Here is a 20,114-nt window from a genome sequence, read left to right as displayed (position 1 = left end):
ATGAAGCCACACCATCTATGTGCCATGGCTAGAAGCCAAGTTAAAGGCAGGGAGAAGGGCTTTAGGAACTGAACCGCACCGGCCGGCTCACGATGATAACATCACCATCTGCCTTGTGAGGCTGCTGCTGGCAGGATTCAATGAGTTAATGCCGGTGCGTGCTTAGAACGTGATCCACACACTTCAGCTCTCCTATCAATGTCAGCTGTTTTTCCAGAGTGACATTAACAGGCATCTAATCAGCTGACTGTTCACGTCCCAACTGACTCTAACAAGAACTCATTTCTTTGCCAATACGTTGAAGCTCCACCATCTCCCACCAAGGACATTTTGTCTTCACCCACCACTTCACCCACCAAGACACGGAGAATAGCTTCCTTCATTTTTCTGTTACCAGCCATGACCTTTGACCTGACTCTGCCAGTACACCTTAGCAACCCTTCCAGTTCTTTTTACCTTTATATGCATTCAACAGAGATGCATGTAAGAAAAAGAAAGGCAGGAGAAGGTTTTCTCAGCTAATCAGGAGGAAGCCTGAGACTTACACATGGGTCTCCCTGAACCCATCAACCATCCCAGCCTCAGTATTTGGTTTTGATTATAAACAAATCCATGCCCCAGTTAAGGCCTTACATACTAAGTTGAGAGCTCCGCTCCTTGTAGTGTGGTCATTTAGAGCCAAGAGAGCATGAGAAATGACTTACCTTTGTATTCTGCCAGGCACACACACTCATAGCCATTGATGAGGTCCCGGCAGGTGGCGGCATTCAGGCAAGGGGCAGACAGGCACTCATTGTATTCTTCCTCACAGTAGAGGCCATGGTAGCCTGGGGGACAGAAAGGAAAAGCTGATGTCAGATGCATCTCATAAAATCCTACGTTGTGCTGATCTGCAAAGAAGATAACTGGGTATTTGGGAGAAGCTGTGGGGCTGGGCAGCAGCAATTTTAGGGGCCAGATCCTTGGGGGTATATGGAAATGTGAATTGTTGAGAAGCACAGTTCTTTGCATATTTTTTTCACGCCCTCAGGGAAAGAAGTGATCCACTTAGCCACCTACTGGCCTCACACGTATGATTCCAAGGGCTCCAGCATTGAATAAGTCAGCAACCAAATGTATCAACTCTGGCCATGAGAGGCATTGAGGGTGGCAGGATCTCCAGCACATGATGACGAACAGCTCCTTTCAAGGACAATTTCCATGCTATTTCTCTTTGTTAGTAAGAAAAAATGCATTTGTGTGAAGAAATATTGAAGAAGGACACTCCCCCCACCCCATCCTCCCCAATCCAAAGAGAAAATGAATACACAAGGGCTTAGCTGAAATTCCTGTGGAGACATGGGCTTGTTTTGATAATGTTTACTTGTTTGTTTAAAAACACAAATCTATATGTTATACAATTTCAATTTGTACTTAATATTTTAATTACTGGAGAATAATAGGAATGAAGAAAAGAAACCCAGCAATTTTTATAAAGACAGCTTTTATGCTTCTATTTTGCAAAACAGGTGTTTATTTTACAAGACAAGAAGACACCATTCTCTGGGATGAGGCATTATGCTGTTTCCAACTTTCAAAAACACGTGTTATTGCCAAATTGCAGTGAAACCAGGCCACTTTTGTCTGGCCTTGTCCAAACAATGAGAACCATGTGAGTGCTTTCAAAATTTGCTCAGCCTGTGTTTGTTCTGAATTCAGATAAGCAGAAAAAATAAACCTTTGTACAAGTGGGAATTAGAAATGGTGGGTGTCTCCACCCTTCACCCCAGCCTTTCTGACCCACAAAAGGCCCTCAACTCAGAGTCTCCTTAGGATGAACTAGTGTGCCCGTGCTTTGTTTTATGTGCACACCTCAAAAGTAGGTTAAGCTCATATCTGCATTATTAACAGAGCACTTTGCAACTGTGTTACCATCAAGGTTATTTTTGAACCACTTTCCAAATTTAGGTGGTGATAATAGTCCCTTTGAGGCAATCTTGACCTACCTAAGACAAACCCACCATGGGTTTTTGTCTCTTTTTCTACCTTCCCCTATACTCCGTAATCTTAGAAAAGCATCTCCCATGATTCTTTATCAGGTTATCTCAATCATCAGCCATCTAGAGAAGAACGTCACAGCTAACACTGATTTTGTCCCCCAGAGGACATTTGGCATGTTGTTATTATGATGGGTGTGGGTGCTATTATTGGCATCAACTGAGGAGAGCAGGCTCAGCACCCAATAAGACACAGGAATGAAAGTCTTACACCAAAAGGCTTCAGCAAGCAATGTCCTACAAGCAGAATCCATCCCAGGCTATTTTTGCAAATAAAGTTTTATTGAGATGCTGCCACATCCATCCATATTGGCTGTATCGGTTTCCACACTGTGACAGCAGAAACCCAGCAGCCTACAAATCATAAGTAGTTACTCTTTATGGAGTAAATTACACCATTGCCTATGCTTTTTCATGTCATATTCCAGAAATCATTGCCAAGAACTGTAAAGGATTCCGTAGCTGTTTCCTTCCAACAGTTTTCTAGTTTAACATCTTATATCTAAGCCTTTAATCAGAGTTTACTTGATTTTTGTGTTTCGTAAGATACTAGTAGTGATGGATAGGTAGATGGAGGAGTAACAGCATCACTAGTGATCAAGGAAGCAAACTTAAAACTACATTGAGAAGCCACATCACACCTGCTATCATCATCAAAGAAAGAAAGACAACAGAAAACTACAAGAGCTATTGATATTGAGAAGTTGGAACCTATCTTAGTTCTCTTTTTTGTTACTATGACAGAATACCAGATGAAAACAACTTAAAGGAAAAAGGATTTATTTGGCTCATGATTCAAGGACAGAGTTCATCTCTGCAGGTCAGTCACCATTGTAGGGGCTTAGAGAACCTAATAACACTCACAGTCAAAAGCAAAGAGCAAGGAATTAATGCACGCATGCTAGTGCTCAACTTACTTTCTCCATTCTTACACAACCCAGGAGTCCCTTCCTAGGGAATGGTGCCCCCCACAGTAGGCAGGTCTTCACACTTTAATCCATGTGATCAAGATATCCATTGGCTAACCTGACTTGGACAATCTTTGACTGAGACTTTCTAGATGATTCTAGATTGTGTTGACAATTAGATTCTTGTACAGTGTTGGTGGAAAACATAACATGGGCCAGCCGCATAGAAAAGAATAGGCAGGTTCTTAAAGGGTTATAAATACAAATGCTATATGATTGAGCAATCCCATTTCTGGGTGCTTATCCATTAGAATTAAAAGCAGAATTTGAGAGAAAGATTAGCACTCTCCCCATCCAGTGCAGCATAATTCATAATACCCAAAAGATGGCAACAACCTAACCTTCCACCAACAGTTCAATGGCTAAAGAAAATGTGCTGTGTCCACACAACAGAATGCTATTTGGAATAAAAGAAGGAAAGCCTATCATTGACTACAACATGGACTATCGAGACATCCATGCTAGTTTTGACAAAACAAACTCTTCACAGTCCTACAGCTAGAGGTCAGACTCACAGAAGCAAAACATGGAATGAGAAAGGGAAATTGGTTTCCAGGGGTATGAGAAAGGGAAATTGGCAGCTGCTGAACAATGTGTAGTGTGTTTCAGTGATGTATGGATGTGGTGCATAACAATGTGCAGATGGCAAGCACTTCTGCAGCGCACCTTTAAAATCATGTTAAGAAGGTAGACTTCATGTCGTATGTTTCTTATCACAATAAATACATCATCTATAAGGAACTAGGGGCCAGGGAGATAGCTCAGCCATATAAATTGCTTGCCTTGCAAGCTCAAGAACCTGAGTCTCTTCCCCAGAACTCACATTAAGAAGAAAACTAAAATTAAAACTTCCAGGCAAGGTGGCACGGATTTGTAATCCCAGTGCTAGGGAGGTAGAGACAGACAGATCTCTGCAGCTTGCTGGCCAGCTAGCCTAGCCTACTTGGTGCATTTCAGGCCAGCGAGGGACTCTGTGTGCTGGCTTAAGTATGTCAACTTGACATAAGCTATAGCCATCTGACAAGAGAGAACCTCGATTGAGAAGATGCCTTTATAAGGTCAGGCTGGAAGGCAGCCTGTAGAGAATTTTCTTCATTAGTGATTGATGTGAGGAGGGCCCAGACCATTGTGGGTGGTGTGATCCCTGAGCTAGTGGTCCTGGGTTCTAAAAGAAAACAGGCTAAACAGACCATGGAGAGCAGGCCAGTAAGCAGCACCCTTCCATGATCATTGCATCAGCTCCTGCCTCCAGGTTCCTTCCCTATTTGAGTTCCTGTCCTAATCTCCTTCAATGATAAACAGTGATGTAGAAGCATGAGCCAAATAAAGTCTTTCCTCTCCAACCTGCTTTTGATCGTGATGCTTTATCACAGGGATAGTAACCCTAACTAAAACACCATGTCTTGGGGGGAAAAAAAGTCAACAGTGCCTGAGGACAAACTAACTTGCCTCCACACTCCATGCACATAGGTGCACATGAACTTGCACACATGCAAACATACAAAGAAAGAATTAAGTGTCTTTGGGCTCCTTTCCCTACTTACAAGAACATTTTTATGAGGCTGGGTAATTGATCAGTTGATAGATTACTTGCCTTGTCAACACCAAGCCCCAGGTTTGATCCCACACCTACAAAAAAGGACCTTCATAGGCCAATGTGAGACGGCCCTGGGTAGCACTGTTCCAACTATTTGCTCTCCCAGGCAATCTTTTATCAATCGGGAAGGATAATACATGGCTCTGTGTGCACCCTTGCCCTCTAAAGTGAGGTGTCATTTACACAGACAAAAACCCAAAGCAAGTTTCACGAAATTATCTATAATTATTTTGTAATTTGCAAATAGTGCAATTATCTTCCAATAGCATCATAAAAAGCAAATGCGAACGTTATTTTACAGATGTAATTAAGCTGGTAGTGGTTTGTTTTTTGGTTTTTGGGGTTTCTTTGCCTGGATAGGTGGGGGTTGGGGTTAAGACTTCATATTCTAAAATTGTTTCTTCAGAGACAGTAACATTTAAATGCCTTTACAGAAATGTCAAAGCACCCTTTCCACTAGTTGCCAAAGAGTCCTAAATTGTACTGTTTGAATTAAAAGGCATTCCTTCCAAAAGAGAAGGTCTCTGGGAAATGAGGCGGACAACTCCTGCTGATAATTAATTCAGGCAAACAAATTAGTCCAGGGCACTAAGCCCAGGGTCTTAGGCTAGTCCAAGGAATGTTCAAAAAAAAAAAGAAAAAAAAAAGAAAAAAAAAAAGGCTGGAGATGTGGTTCCTGGGAGTAAGGACACTTGCTGCACAACCATAGGATGCTAGCACCCACATTATAAAAGCCCAGTGTGACAGTGCATACTTGTGACCTCAGCACTATGGAGCAAGTGCAGACAGCGGTTCACTGGGGTTTGCTGACCACCAGCCTAGCTCCAGGCTCAGTAAGAGTCCCTGTCTCAGGGAAATAAAGCAGAAAGTGATGAAGCAGGGTACCCATAAGGCATGTGCACAGGCAGGGGGGGGCAAGCCCTTACCACATCAGCTGTACTGGTTGCTCAGTGAGCTCCGGAGATTTGCCTGTCTTGCCCTTGCCTACACCTGCAATGCACGGGATACAGATACCTGCTGCTTGCAGTTCTTGACTCTTTATATGGGTGCTGAGGATCTGAACTCTGGTCTTCAAGCATGTGCAGCAAGCACTGAGCCATCTCCTCAGCCATGCAATGTGAAGTCACTACCCTCCTCTCAACTGATCTACATCTTATGGTCTGGAACTGTCTGAAATCTTCAACTGAGGTCTTCACATTTCTTCCTCAGCTAGAACAGAAGCCTGGAGGCTGAGGCTGTGGTTTCAGTATTCACAGCCATGCTGACAGCTTCTTGGATGGGAAATCTACCAAAGCATCACCGTTTTACTGATCCAAAACCTTATTGATAGCTCACGTGTGCCTATGGAGTCCATATCCAGGAATCCCAGGGGCCCCAGATGCAAGGCTATATAACAAGGTCTCTACCTGCAAGGTTCTCAAAGTCCAGTAGCTTTGATGTCGGGCCCTGTGGTCATTTGAATTAGGATGGCCCTTATAGGGATTATACATTTGAATGTTTGTTTAGGAAGGATTAATCTGTGTGGTCTTCTTGGAGGAGGTATGCCACTGAGGGTGGGCTCTGAGGTTTCCAAAACCCACAGTAGGCCCAGTCTCTTTTTCCTACCTCATGCCTGAGGATCAGTGTATAAGTTCTCAGCTACTGGTCCAGTGCCATGCCTGCCTGCCACCATGCTCCCCCACCTTGAGAGTCATGGACTGATCTTCCAAAATGGCAAGCAAGCCTCATTAAAATGCTTTATGTTATGAGCAACGTTGGTATCCCTTCACAGCAAAAGAATAGAAACTGAGACAGGCCCTTTGTGTGTGTGCTGTTGAATCTTTATTAACTGAAAGGAAGTATGTGGCTCACTTAGTAGGCTGCTTTGTCAAGCATGCACAAAGTCCTGGATTCCACCCACCAGCACCACACAAATCTGGCATGGTCCCCAACTATCTCAGCATTGGAAAGGCAGAAGCAGGGAGATGAGAGAAGTTCAAACTCATCCTCAACTACCCAGTGAAGGGCAGTCTAGACCTAATGAGACCCTACACAGTGAGTTTAAGGCCAGACTAGACCTAAGAGACCCTACACAGTGAGTTCAAGGCCAGACTAGACCTAAGAGACCCTACACAGTGAGTTCAAGGCCAGCCTAGAGCTAATAAGACCTTTTCCCAAAAACAAAACACCACCGACAACAAAATGAGCACAACTCCTCCCACTTCATAGCGGGGAAATTAAGAATATAGGGGTAAAGAAATGATCAACATCATATAGTAACTCCTACCTGCTCTTCCAGCCTTCCCATGTTGTCCCAAAACACATTGCCTAGTGTATTTGCTCAGGCAGCCATAGACAAAAAGCACAGACTAGAATGATTAAATAACAGAAACTTAATTCTCACAGTTCTGTAGAATGGAACTCCAAGACCAAGGGCATCAGGTTGATTCGTCTTAGCTTTTGCTGTGTGCCCACAAGACTTTTCCTCTGCCTGTGAACACTGCTGGGGGATTTCATTATAGTTACAGTATTGCAGCCCTACCCTTGAGACCTGGTTGAACTTTAATAACATGTATGGGGAGGGGGAGTGTACATACATGGATATGTGCATGCTCACACATGTGTGTATTCATGCATGTGCATGTATGCATGAGAGTGCATATGTTTGCATATACAAGGCCAGAGGTCAACCTAGGATGTCATTCCTCAGTGCTGTTTACCTTGTTCTTTGAGACAGGGCTAACCTCAGGAATCCATCCATCTCACCACCTAGAACTGTGTGAGCCATCAACTGGGATCTGAGCATCCAGCTCAGGCCCTGTGTTTCCACAGCAAACATTTTACATGGGAACTGTCTCCTCAGCTCCTTCAATCACCTCTTTAAGGGCCCTATCTCTATACACAATCACGCTGGAGTCAGAGCTTCAAAACCCGAATTGGGGAGGGATATAATTCAGTGTATAACATCCCAACTTAGGGTTTCTTAATCATGTCTCTGAAGTACTCTCTCCCCATCTATGTAAAGTTTTAGTTTTGCAGTTTCATTGGCCCACAGTAAATTGTGCCCTAAAAACTTTACATGGAAAGTTACAGAAATAAACTAAGGTATGTCACATGCCCATCCCAGTAGCATAACATCCCACATCATCTCTCTTCATCCTGTGTGGGACACGAATCATACCCGTGTACCCATGATGAACCCCATAGAACTGTCCATTCTCTGAATCTTTAAGTTGCAAATCTAGGGACTCTGCCTACCACAGTGGAACACTATTTGGAAGAAAATTGTATTCACCTGACATATACAGAATTATTTTCTTGTTTTACTCTCTAAACAATACAACAAAACAACTAATTACATAGTGTTTACATAAAATCGGGAACTATAAAACATCTAGAGATGGTTTAAATATACAAAAGGGAATGTCCAAATTGTATGCAAATGAAATATCATTTTCTACAAGCACTTGGGCATTGCCAGATCTTGCATGTGATATGTGTATGCTGGAACCAGACCCTCCAGACATCAAAAGATGATCATTTAGAAAAAGTTTGGTACATGATATCAGGCTATCCACTGGGGACTCGAAATATATTCAAATATAAGTGGGGGCCAGAAAATAGGGTACTGTATTAATATTTTGGGGCATAGCATACTTCATTGTTGGGTGCTTTCCCATGAACTGTAAAGTGTCAGGCACACCCTGACTTCTGTTCATTGGATTTTAGTAACACTCTTATTCCAGATGTAATGACCAAATGCAATGATCAAAGTGTTTCCAGTCATTGTTGGATGGGAAGATTTCGTTTTGAGAACCACCATCCTAGATCATTTAAGGCGAGGATGATTTGAAATGAGCTAAGGTCACACAGTTTACAGATTGTTACAAAGATTGAACATAAAATTATCAGAGAAGAAGGAACTTATTAGCAGTCCCCAAATTTCATCTGCCACTGAAATCTGGTTACACCACCCCTGAGTGACTCTCTGGCACAGCTGTTTCACATAGAGGACTAAATTTACACCAAACAATGGGATTAGAGTGAGAGTAAGCGTAGCGCCCCTACTGGTGGGTCTGAGGTACTGAGAACTCTCTTTCAGTTTTGCCACCAGACTGAATGTGATGGTAACTCTTCTCAAGTTGACTGTATTGAGAGATGTCTTCAGGATGAGGAAAGCATGTATGCAGGAGGACATTATCAGAGAAGTTGGACAAGGAAAAGAAAAACTGAAGGAAAATGACTGGCCCACATGTGATTGAAAGTATCCCTAGGCTGGGGAACATAGGAGACTGAAAGAGGAAACAGTGTCTTAGTCCCTGTTGTATTGCTATAAAGAGACACCACAACCATGGCTACTCTTATGAAAGAAAGCGTTTAATTGGGGTTTGCTTACAGTTTCATAGGGTTAGTCCATGACTATGATGGCATGGAGCATAGTGACATATATGGCACTGGAGCAGTAGCTGAGAGCTAAATCCTGATCCACAGGCAGAGAGGAGGGGAGGGAGAGGGGACGGAGGAAGGAGGAAGAGGAAGGGGAAGGGAAGGAGGAAGGAGGAGGAAGAGAAAGGGGGAGGAAGAAGGGGAGGGGGAGGGAAAGAAGGAAGAGGAGGGGTAGGAGGGGGAAGGGGGAGACAGAGAATGAACCTGAGCACCTGGCATGGGCTTTTGAAACCTCAAAGCCCATCCCAAATGATACACTTTCTTCAATAAGGCCACACCTCCTAATCCTTTCAAAGAGATCCACTCTCTAGAGACCAAGCATTCAAATATATGAGCCTATGGGGGCCATTCTCATTCAAAGCTCCACACATAGGAAGCCAGCCCACTGCATGCAAGCTCTCCCTGAGAAGGTAAATGTATTGCTCCTGCCTATGAACATCAGAGTGCAATTTCTTCAGTGTCTTAATGCAGTCCACAGAGTGAACCCTCCGAGAAATTTCTAGACCTTCAGTATCTGTGTGGGGCTGCCTAAGGTGGCTCTTTGAACTGAAGCCAGTGAGTTCACTGCTTCTCTTGCATGCTAACAGCCAGTTTGGACTATGCATCTTCCAGTTGAACAAGCCAATCTAACAAATCCCCCTAATGAACACACACACACACACACACACACACACACACACACACACACACACCCCTGTAGAGAACACTGAGAACTGGAGGTACTCTGGCCTCATCCACTCCAGCAAATGGGCAGGTGTTTTCCAGGAAGGGCTTCACCTGCTTTTCAGACAAGAAGACCACAGCCTTCAGAAGGCCACAGCCCACCAGGAATGACTGGCTCAGTAGCTCAACACAGATGTGGTGGGCTCTGACCAGGAGAAGAGAGTGCTCAGAACACCTGCTGCTCCTTTGGGAAGCAAGTCCCCCTGCTGCCAGTTCCTCTCCTTCCCCCACAAGCTCCCCATCCTTTAGACACCAACTGAAGATGGCTGCAGCCTACACTGTTTACTCCTTAGTTCTTTCCCTCGCCCGACCCATCACGTTGTCACCCTCTGAAAGATCCAAAATTCTGAGGTTCTGGTTGTAGCCAGATGGCTCTCACACGTTGTGTGACAAATTCCAGCGACTCATCCATTCTTGTCGCCTTGGGGGAAGAAGGGGACAATTTGTGCTTCATGCTGCCTGAAGGAAAGAAACCTGGCAAGATCATCCCAATCCCAGCAGCCACATGCTCGGGCCAAGCAGGCCAAGACATGCTGCTCGGACCCCAGCTCCACCTGAACTCAGAGCAAAGGCAGCTTGAAAGATCTATTTTTTACCTGTTTTTACTTTGTAGTCAAGCTGCAGTAAATGAGGCATGAGTAAAGAGAGGTTTCTTTAAAAGGTTTTCTCTCTTCAGGGTGAGTAGACAAATGTGAGCATCCATGACTTGGATTCAAGTCTAGGCCAGTTCCCAGGAGGTCAAATCCTCTACTCCACCCAAGGTAGCTAAGAGGTGTGGGCACAGAGGACATAATCCCATTATGTTAATAAAAGTGCCTGTGAGCTTTCAAATTCCTGTGAAACTCACTAGTGGCAGGGAGCCCTGGGGGACGCTGGACAATGCCTACACTTTACAAGCAGAGAACATCGCTTCAAAAACCTGGGGTGAGAGAGACCACTGAGGAGGCTGCCAGAATGAACACGTGATCCCAACAAGGATGAAGGTGGTGCCTGAGCATTGGTAATCTACTTACAAGGTAAACCAGAAGTACCCGGTGATGGACAAGGGCTTGAGGTGGGAAGGAGAGTGTGAGAGTCGTTCCAGGCTCCTGCCTTGTTCTATATTGAATTTCTGAACCATCATTCTGAGGGCTGTAAGAGGGGGCATTTACTGAGGCCAATTTCTGCCCTTCAAACTGGCAAACACAGTCACATCTCATTAGGAGGAAGATGCTAAAAGCTAACCTCAAGTGAGCAAAAGGGACTAACAGTTTCTCCCAGGAAAACAGAAATGGCTTGAAGAAAACACTGAGTTTGTTTTCATGATTATTTGCTGATTTTTTTCATGATTATTGCCCAAACAGCAACATGGATGCTAAAGAGATGGATCCTGCTACAGCTTATGAGAGGTGTAGAACTGGCAAGATGGCTGCACAGGTAGAGGTGCTCTCCTCTGACCTCTACATATGACGTGGCATGTGTACTCATGCATACTGTGTGCACATGTGTACACACACACTAATTTAAAAAATTATGTAAAAACAAGAAGCCAGAGGGGGAGGAGCATCAGAGCAGGGGGCGAGGGGAAAAGAAGGATGCATAGGAAAAGGACTGAGAAGGGGGACAAGGACCCTGAAGATGTCAAGGTGAAGACAAGACACAAGCCAAAAAAAGATACAGACAGAAAGGACCAGAGTGATAAGATAGAAAAGAAATTAATCCAGAACATGACAAACTATAGTAGTTAGAGAACAGGGGGCCCCCATAGAAAGTCAGGGGTTCCTAAAGATCTGTATCACCTCCTGGTATGATGACCTTGGGCACTGTCTTTGGAGGGTTATCTGAAGAGGCAGGTAAAGCAGAATGCAGTTTCTGAGTTTGAGAGGTGTTCAGACACCTGATTCCCAAGCTAGCGTTTGTGAATACAATGGTGCTTGATACCATTTTTCTTCATTAGACACATATTCTTCTATTCTCCAATGCTGAGAGTTGAGGACTTCTAGCCCACCCAGATGTGACTGTAACTTAGACTCAATGAGTGATTGACATTTTCCATGAAGGTCACTCATGGGAATCTGCAACAATAAAGGGCATGTGTAATAGGAAGAGGCTTCTGACCTGTCATCAAGATGACATGCGCTTGACCCTGTCCATAAGGTTTAGACCAAAGGGATGCACATAGCACAGTGTGTGACACAGAATAAGCACCTGATCCATTTGCCATGTGGTCACATGGCCCAAGATGCAAATATTATATAGACAATCTAGGTTTCCTGTTCCTAGCTCACAGACACTGTAAAACCTCTGCGTATCTGAATGCTAGAAGATTCTAATGCTATTAGATTTTGTGTATCTGGTTTTATGTTGAGGACCTTGATCCACTTGGACTTAAATTTTGTGCAGGGTGATAGATAAAGATCTATTTGCATTCTTCTCCAAGACATCCAGGTAGACCAACATCATTTGTTGAAGATGCTTTCTTTCTTTCCTTTGTATAGTTTTGACTTCTTTATCAAATCAAGTGTCCATAGCTATGTGGGTTTACATCTGGATCTTTGGTTCAATTCCATTAATCAACCTGTCTGTTTTTATGCAAGTACCTTGCAGTTTTTATTACTATTGCTCTGTAATACAGCTTGAGCCTCAGGGATAGTTATACCTCCAAAAGTTCTTTTATTGCACAGGATTGTTTTAGCTAACCTGGGTTTTTGTTTTTTTATATGAAGTTGAGTATTGTTCTTTCAACGTCTGTAAAGAATTGTGGTGGATAGTGTATGGTAATTGGACTGGATCTGTAGATTGCTTTTGGTCGGATGACCATTTTTGTCTTAAACACATTGGCACAGGAGACAACTTCCTGAACAGAACACCAACAGCTCAGACAGTAAGATCAAAAATTAATAAATGGAACCTCATTAAACTGAAAATCTTCTGTAAGGCAAAGGACACCATCAAAAGGACAAAATGGCAGCCTATAGAATGGAAAAAGATTTTTACCAACTCTACATCTGACAGAGAGATGACATCCAAAATATATAAAGAATTCAAGAAACTAGACATCAACAAATCAAATAACCCAGTTAAAAAATGGGATACAGAGATAAGCAGAGAATTCTTTACAGAGGAACCTCGAATGGCCAAAAAGCACTTAAAGAAATATTCAACATTCTTAGTCATAAGGGAAATGCAAGTCAAATGTAAGTGTCCATCTTATGCCATCAGAATGGCTAAGATCAAAAACTCAAGTCACAGATAATGATGTCAAAGGTGTGGAGCAAGGGAAACGCTCCTCCATTGCTGGTGGGAGTGCCAACTTGTGCAGCCACTTTGGAATTCAATTTGGCAGTTTCTCAGAAAATTGGGAATAGATCTACCTCAAGATTCAACTATAACATACCCAAAAGAAGATCCACCATACCACAGGGACACTTGCTCAACTATGTTCATGGCAGCTTTATTTTTAATGGCCAGAAACTGGCTCAACTGAAGAATGGATAAAGAAAATGTGGTACATTTTACACAATGGAGTGTTATTCAGCCATTAAAAACAGTGACATCATAAGATTTGCAGGCAAATGGATATAACTAGAAAAGATCACCCTGAGTGAGGTAGCCCAGACCTAGAATGACAAACATGGTATGTAATCACTTATAAGTGAATATTAGCCATAAAGTACAGGATAACCATGCTACAATCCACAGACCCAAAAGAAGCTAAATAAGAAGGAGGGACCAAGGCAGACACTTAGAAGGGTAAATAGATTAGACTAATAGACTAAGGGGAGATAATGAGAGAGAACTGGGGGAGGGGTGGGAACAGGAGAGATGAGGTGAGAACTAGAGTCCTGAGAGAGACAACTGGATTAGAGAGGGGGGATTTCTGAAACAATGGAAACTCTCAGGAATCTATGAGGGTGACCCTAACTTAGACTCCTAGCAATGGGGGAGATGGAGCCTGAACAAGCCATCTTTTGTAATCTTGCAAGACTTCCAATGGAGGGATGGGGACACTAACCCAGCCACAAAACCTTCGACCCACAATTTGTACTGCCTACAAAATGTGCAGGGGTAAATGATAGAGCAGAGTTTGAAGGAAGGACCAACATATGACTGGCCCAACTTGAGACCCATGCCATGAGAGGAAGCCCACTCCTGACACCATTAATAATATCCTGCTATATTTACAGATAGGAATCTAGCATAACTGCCATTAGAGAGACTTCACCCAGCAATTGATGGAGACTCATGCAGAGACCCGCAGTAAAACAATAAGTGGAACTTGGAAAATCCTGTACAAGAGGAGGAGGAAGAATTAGAGGAGCCAGAGGGTCAAGGACACTACAAGAAAACCTTCAGAATCACCTAACCTGGACCTATAGGTGCTCATAGAGACTGAACTGACAACCAGAAAACATGTATCAGATGGACCTAGGCCCTCTGCACATATGTAACAGTTGTACAGCTGGATCTTCTGTGGGACTCCTAAAGCAGGAGCAGAGGCTGTCTCTGACTATACTGCCTGCCTCTGGACCCCTTTCCACTAACTGGACTGTCTTGTATAGCCTCAATAGAAGAAGATGTGCCTAGTCTTACTGCGACTTTATACGCCAAGGCTGATTGATATCCAAGAGAGGCTCCCTTCTCTGAGAAGGGGGGAGGGGAGGATTGTGAGGAGTTATGGAGGGACTGGGAGAAGAGGAAGGAGGGGAAGTTGAAATTGGAATGTAAGGTAAATCATTTGATAATAAAAAAGATACATTCAAAAATTCTATTGTTCTAAAGTACCACATCACATAGGTAGTAAAGGCTGCCCCCCCCCCCACCCTCAACCCTCAACCCTACTGAAAACATGGACAATCCCATCATGCTCAGCACTCCACTGTACCCAGCTGAGCGGCCCAGCTCTCAAAGCAGCAGCAAAGGCCAGGAGTTTCTAACAGAACACATGCTGTTTATCTTTGACTTTTTCAAACCCCACATCTCCACAGCAGCATCCTCTGCAAGTGACTTCAGAGACGGATCTGGTTTCCTGCTTGGAAGTAGAATTTTTGCACTCACTGCTTAATACACGAACCCGAGTTCTTTGTTTTCTTTTTATAATAGCTCATTTTATGCTCCTTAGGATGCAGATTAGTAAATAGACAGGGCATCTGGTCAAACTGGGTGAATTAAATTTGCTAAGAAAATGAAGTCAGAGGGCAGAGTAACCTTTGCATTCATAAATGCAGAAGAGTTCTTTTTTCCCTTCACAGATGCCTGGTTTGAACAAATATGCATTAAAATGCCTGCAAAAAACATTTTCCAAAATCAACAATGATTTGTTTTAATGTATTTAAATTTACATGTCCACATAATTTTCTATAATGGACACATGCTATTTGTGTAATGGGAAGGATATTATCATCCATACTTTCTGGATATTATGTATGTAGTATGACAAATTCAAATAGTGACTTGCATTGTAAGAAAAAATGATGACCACATTCTATGGCTAATCCCTGACTGAACAATAAGTTATCAGGGAATAATGAGAAAAGACCTGACTTCAGTATGGACCTTTTAAGACATTGGGTGAAAGAACTATCAAAGTCTACAAAGGGAAGGATAAGCCTTACTCGGATACAGGGACCAACCACCACACTAGGAGGCATCACTAGGAAAGAAAAGGCTTTTCAAAACAAGAATCATACTATCCAGAAAGTAAAAGAGTTTTGTTTAAAATCCAGAAGTTTCTCTAGATTAAGTGTATAAATCATAAATCATATTTGAGAGGAAAATGGTAACAGCATTGTACTAGAGCCAGCCACCAACATTCTGTCTGTGATAGCAAGCAGCACGCTTCTCCCAAATATACATAAGGAAAAAGAGCCATGTCAGAGATGGCACCACTGATGACGTGCGGCACAGTATGAGTACAAAGAGCACTGGAAGTCACGTGAATTCTGCAGGAAAGCTGCCTCCCAGAAGCACTTGCGTGTGTAAATGTGATTCATCTTAAACTTGATTGTCTTGTCTTCTTAAATTTTTTTTCTAGTAATACGCTGATGTAGACATTGATCTGAAAAGCCTACACTAAGAATTGGCTGAAGGCTATCTGGGTTAACTAGGTTATAACCTAGACACATGCAAAAAAAGAAACACATGCAACCCTTTTATTTTTCACTTACCTCTTATGACTTTCATGTTGCTTTTGGCCACTAGAGGGTGGATTCTAGCTATGATGATGTACACTGGCTATGTGGGGGAGGGGTTTCTTAAAAATTTAACCACAGAGGTACCATAAGAAGATGCCTGCTATGAAAAAAATATATGGTACCAGAAGAGAAAAATCCAGCCAACAAACTGCATTTAAAGAAGGAATACTGCCTTTTGGTTGGGGCAGACACCTAGCTGGTCTTCCCCCATGAAGACACTATATTATGGTCCATCCTACAGGAGCCACTGCACTCAGAGCAGTGGGTAAGAACCCCCTCCCACTACCTTATGCCTCAGAGCTACAACTGGGAGCCTGGGGCACTCAGGACCCATCAGCCACCCAAACCCCGCCCCTCTGGAATACCACTCCCCTTCTGTCCCTTGCTTGGTCCTTTTGGCTGGGGCAGACACCTAGCTGGTCTGCTCTCCTAAAGACACTATATTCTGAGCCATTCTAGAGGAGCTACTCCACTCAGAACAGCGAACACCTAGCTGGTCTGCTCCTGTGAAGAGACTATATCCTGAGCAATCCTAGAGGAACTACTGCACTCAGAGCAGTGAAGGAACCACTGCACTCAGACCAGCAGGATTTCAGGATCCAAGAGGCAGCCTGAGTCCCAGCAGTTCTTCCACCCATGAGCTCAGGATCACAGGATCACAGGATCACAGAGACATCTGGACTCTGAGGAGTTCTGACACAAGCAAAATAACTGGAAAGACAGGTTCCAGTCAGAGACAGTGAGTGCAGTTAGCACTAGACTTAACCAGATGGCAAAAGGGAAGCACAAGAACATAAGCAACAGAAACCAAGGTTACCTGGCATCATCAGAACCCAGTTCTCCCACCATAGCAAGCCCTGGACACCCCATCACACTGGAAAAGCAGGATTCAGAATTAAAATCACTTCTCATGAGGATGATAGAGGATTTTAAGAAGGACAAAAATAACTCCCTTAAAGAAGTACAGGAGAACACAGGTAAACAGGTAGAAGCCCTTAAAGAAGAAGCACAAAAATCCCTTAAAGAATTGCAAGAAAACACAACCAAACAGGTGAAGGAATTAAACAAAACCATACAGGATCTAAACAATGGAAGTAGAAACAATAAAGCAATCTCAAAGGGAGACTACCCTGGAGATAGAAAACCTAAGAAAGAGATCAGGAGTCATAGACACAAGCATCACCAACAGAATGCAAGAGATAGAAGAGAGAATCTCATGTGTAGAAGATACCATGGAAAATATTGGCACAACTGTCAAAAAATGCAAAATATGAAAAGCTCCTAACCCAAAACATCCAGGAAATCCAGGACACAATGAAAAGACCAAACCTAAGGATAATAGGTATAGATGAGAGTGAAGATTCCCAACATAAAGGGCCAGTAAATATCTTCAACAAAATTATAGAGGAAAACTTCCCTAACCTAAAGAAAGAGACGACCGTGAACATACAAGAAACCTACAGAACTCCAAATAGACTAGACCAGAAAATAAATCGCTTCCATCACATAACGATCAAAACAACCTAGAAAAAAGCAAGAAAGTAATCTTCGAACAATCCCAAAAGAAGATAGCTACACAAACATAATTCCACCTCTAATAACAAAAATAATAGAAAGCAACAATCATTTTTTCTTTAATGTCTCTTAACATCAATGGACTCAATTTCCAAATAAAAAGACGTAGACTATCAGACTGGATACAAAAACAGGACCCAGAATTTTGCTGCATACAGGAAATGCACCTCAGTGACAAAGACAGACATTATCTCAGAGTAAAAGGATGGAAAACAATTTTCCAAGCAAATGGTCCCATGAAACAAGCTGGAGTAGCCATTCTAATATCAACTAAAATCAACTTTCAACCAAAAATAATCAAAAAAGATAAGGAAGGAAACTTTATACTCATCAAAGGAAAAATCTACCAAGATGAATTCTCAATTCTGAACATCTATGCTCCAAATGCAAGGGCACCCACATACATAAAAGAAACTTTAATAAAGCTCAAAGCACACATTGTACCTCACATAGGAATAGTGGTGGATTTCAACACCCTACTCTCAGCAATGGACAGGTCATGGAAACAGAAACTAAACAGAGACACAATGAAATTGACAGAAGTTATGAATCAAATGGATTTAACAGATTTCTATAGAACATTTTATCCTAAAACAAAAGAATATACCTTTTTCTCAGCACCTCATGGTACCTTCTCCAAAATAGACCATATAATTGGTCACAAAATAGGCCTCAACAGATACAAAAAGATTGAAATAATCCCTTGCATCTTAACAGATCACCACAGACTAAGGCTGGTCTTCAATAATGACAAAAACAATGGAAAGTCCACATACACATGGAAACTGAACAACACTCTAATCAATGATGACTTGGTCAGGGAACAAATAAAGAAATTAAAGACTTTTTAGAATTTAATGAAAATGAGGACACATCATACCAAAACTTGTGGGACTCCATGAAAGCAGTGCTAAGAGGAAAAATCATAGCTCTAAGTGCCTACAAAAAGAAACTGGAGAGAGCATACACTAACAACTTGACAGCACACCTGAAAGCTCTAGAACAAAAAGAAGCAAATACACCCAAGAGGATTAGGCAGCAGGAAATAATCAAACTCATGGCTGAAATCAACCAAGTAGAAACAAAAAGAACTACACAAAATATCAACAAAACCAGGAGCTGGTTCTTTGAGAAAATCAACAAGATAGCCCTTAGCCAGACTAACCAGAGGGCACAGAGAGTATCCAAATTAATAAAATTAGAACTGAAAGGGGGGACATAACAACAGAAACCAAGGAAATTTGAAAAATCATCAGATCCTACTACAAAAGCCTATAATCAACAAAACTGGAAAATCTGGATGAAATGGACAACTTTCTAGACAGATACCAGGTACCAAAATTAAATCAGGAGCAGATAAACCATCTAAACAGTCCCATAACCCCTAAAGAACTAGCAGCAGTCATTAACATTCTTCCCACCAAGAAAAGACCAGGACCAAATGGTTTTAGTGCAGAATTCTATCAGATTTTCCAAGAAGACCTAATACCAATTTTCTTCAAACTATTCCACAAAATAGAAACAGAAGGAACACTACCCAATTCGTTCTATGAAGCCACAATCACACTCATACCTAAACCACACAAAGACAGAACAAAGAAAGAAAACTTCAGACTAATCTCCATTATGAATATCGATGCAAAAATACTCAATAAAATTCTGGCAAACCGAATCCAAAAACACATCAAAACAATCATCCATCATAATCAAGTAGGCTTTATTCCAGGATGCAGGGATGGTTCAATATTTGGAAATCCATCAATGTAATCCACTACATAAATAAACTCAAAGAAAAAAAACCACATGATCATCTCACTAGATGCTGAGAAAGCATTTGACAAAATACAACATCCCTTCATGTTAAAAGTCTTGGAAAGATTAGGAATTCAAGGTCCATACCTAAACATAGTAAAAGCAATATACAGCAAGCCAGTAGCCAACATCAAACTAAATGGAGAGAAACTTGAAGCAATCCCACTAAGATCAGGGACCAGACAAGGCTGCCCACTCTCACCTTACCTATTTAATATAGTACTGGAAGTCCTAGCCAGAGCAATTAGACAACAAAAGAAAGTCAAAGGGGTACAAAAAGGAAAAGAAGAAGTCAAAATTTCACTATCTGCAGATGATATGATAGTATACTTAAGTGACCCTAAAACTTCCACCAGAGAACTCCTAAACCTGATAAACAACTTCAGCAAAGTGACTGGATATAAAATCAACTCAAACAAATTAGTAGCCTTCCTCTACTCGAAGGATAAACAGGCTGAGAAAGAAATTAGGGAAATAACACCCTTCACAATAGTCACAAATAATATAAAGTACCTTGGTGTGAATCTAACCAAGCAAGGGAAAGATCTGTATGACAAGAATTTCAAGTCTCGGGGGTATGGGATAGGGGTTTTCTAGGGAGGGGAAATGGGGAAAGGGGATGGCATCTGAAATGTAAATAAAATATTCAATAAAAAAATAAAATTAAAAAAAAAGAATTTCAAGTCTCTGAAGAAAGAAATCGAAGATCTCAGAAGATAGAAAGATCTCCGATGCTCATGGATTGGCAGGATTAATATAGTAAAAACGACCATCTTGCCGAAAGCAATCTACAGATTCAATGCAA

At 42.2% G+C, this 20,114-nt stretch overlaps 1 protein-coding gene across 1 annotated transcript in view; it reads right to left on the bottom strand.

Moving 5' to 3' along the window:
- Positions 1–20,114, bottom strand: part of Dner (delta/notch like EGF repeat containing) — a 294,143-nt gene that overhangs the window by 40,045 nt on the left and 233,984 nt on the right. Inside the window, exon 9 of the mRNA XM_034521799.1 lies at positions 705–827. Within this exon, the coding sequence (XP_034377690.1) occupies positions 705–827 (123 nt within the window). The remainder of the gene's footprint in view (positions 1–704; positions 828–20,114) is intronic.

The sequence above is a fragment of the Arvicanthis niloticus genome, chromosome 17, assembly GCF_011762505.2.
Source record: "Arvicanthis niloticus isolate mArvNil1 chromosome 17, mArvNil1.pat.X, whole genome shotgun sequence".
Taxonomy (NCBI): domain Eukaryota; kingdom Metazoa; phylum Chordata; class Mammalia; order Rodentia; family Muridae; genus Arvicanthis; species Arvicanthis niloticus.
The sequence above is the reverse complement of the archived record's forward strand: the minus strand, read 5'-3'. Positions and strand labels throughout refer to the sequence as shown.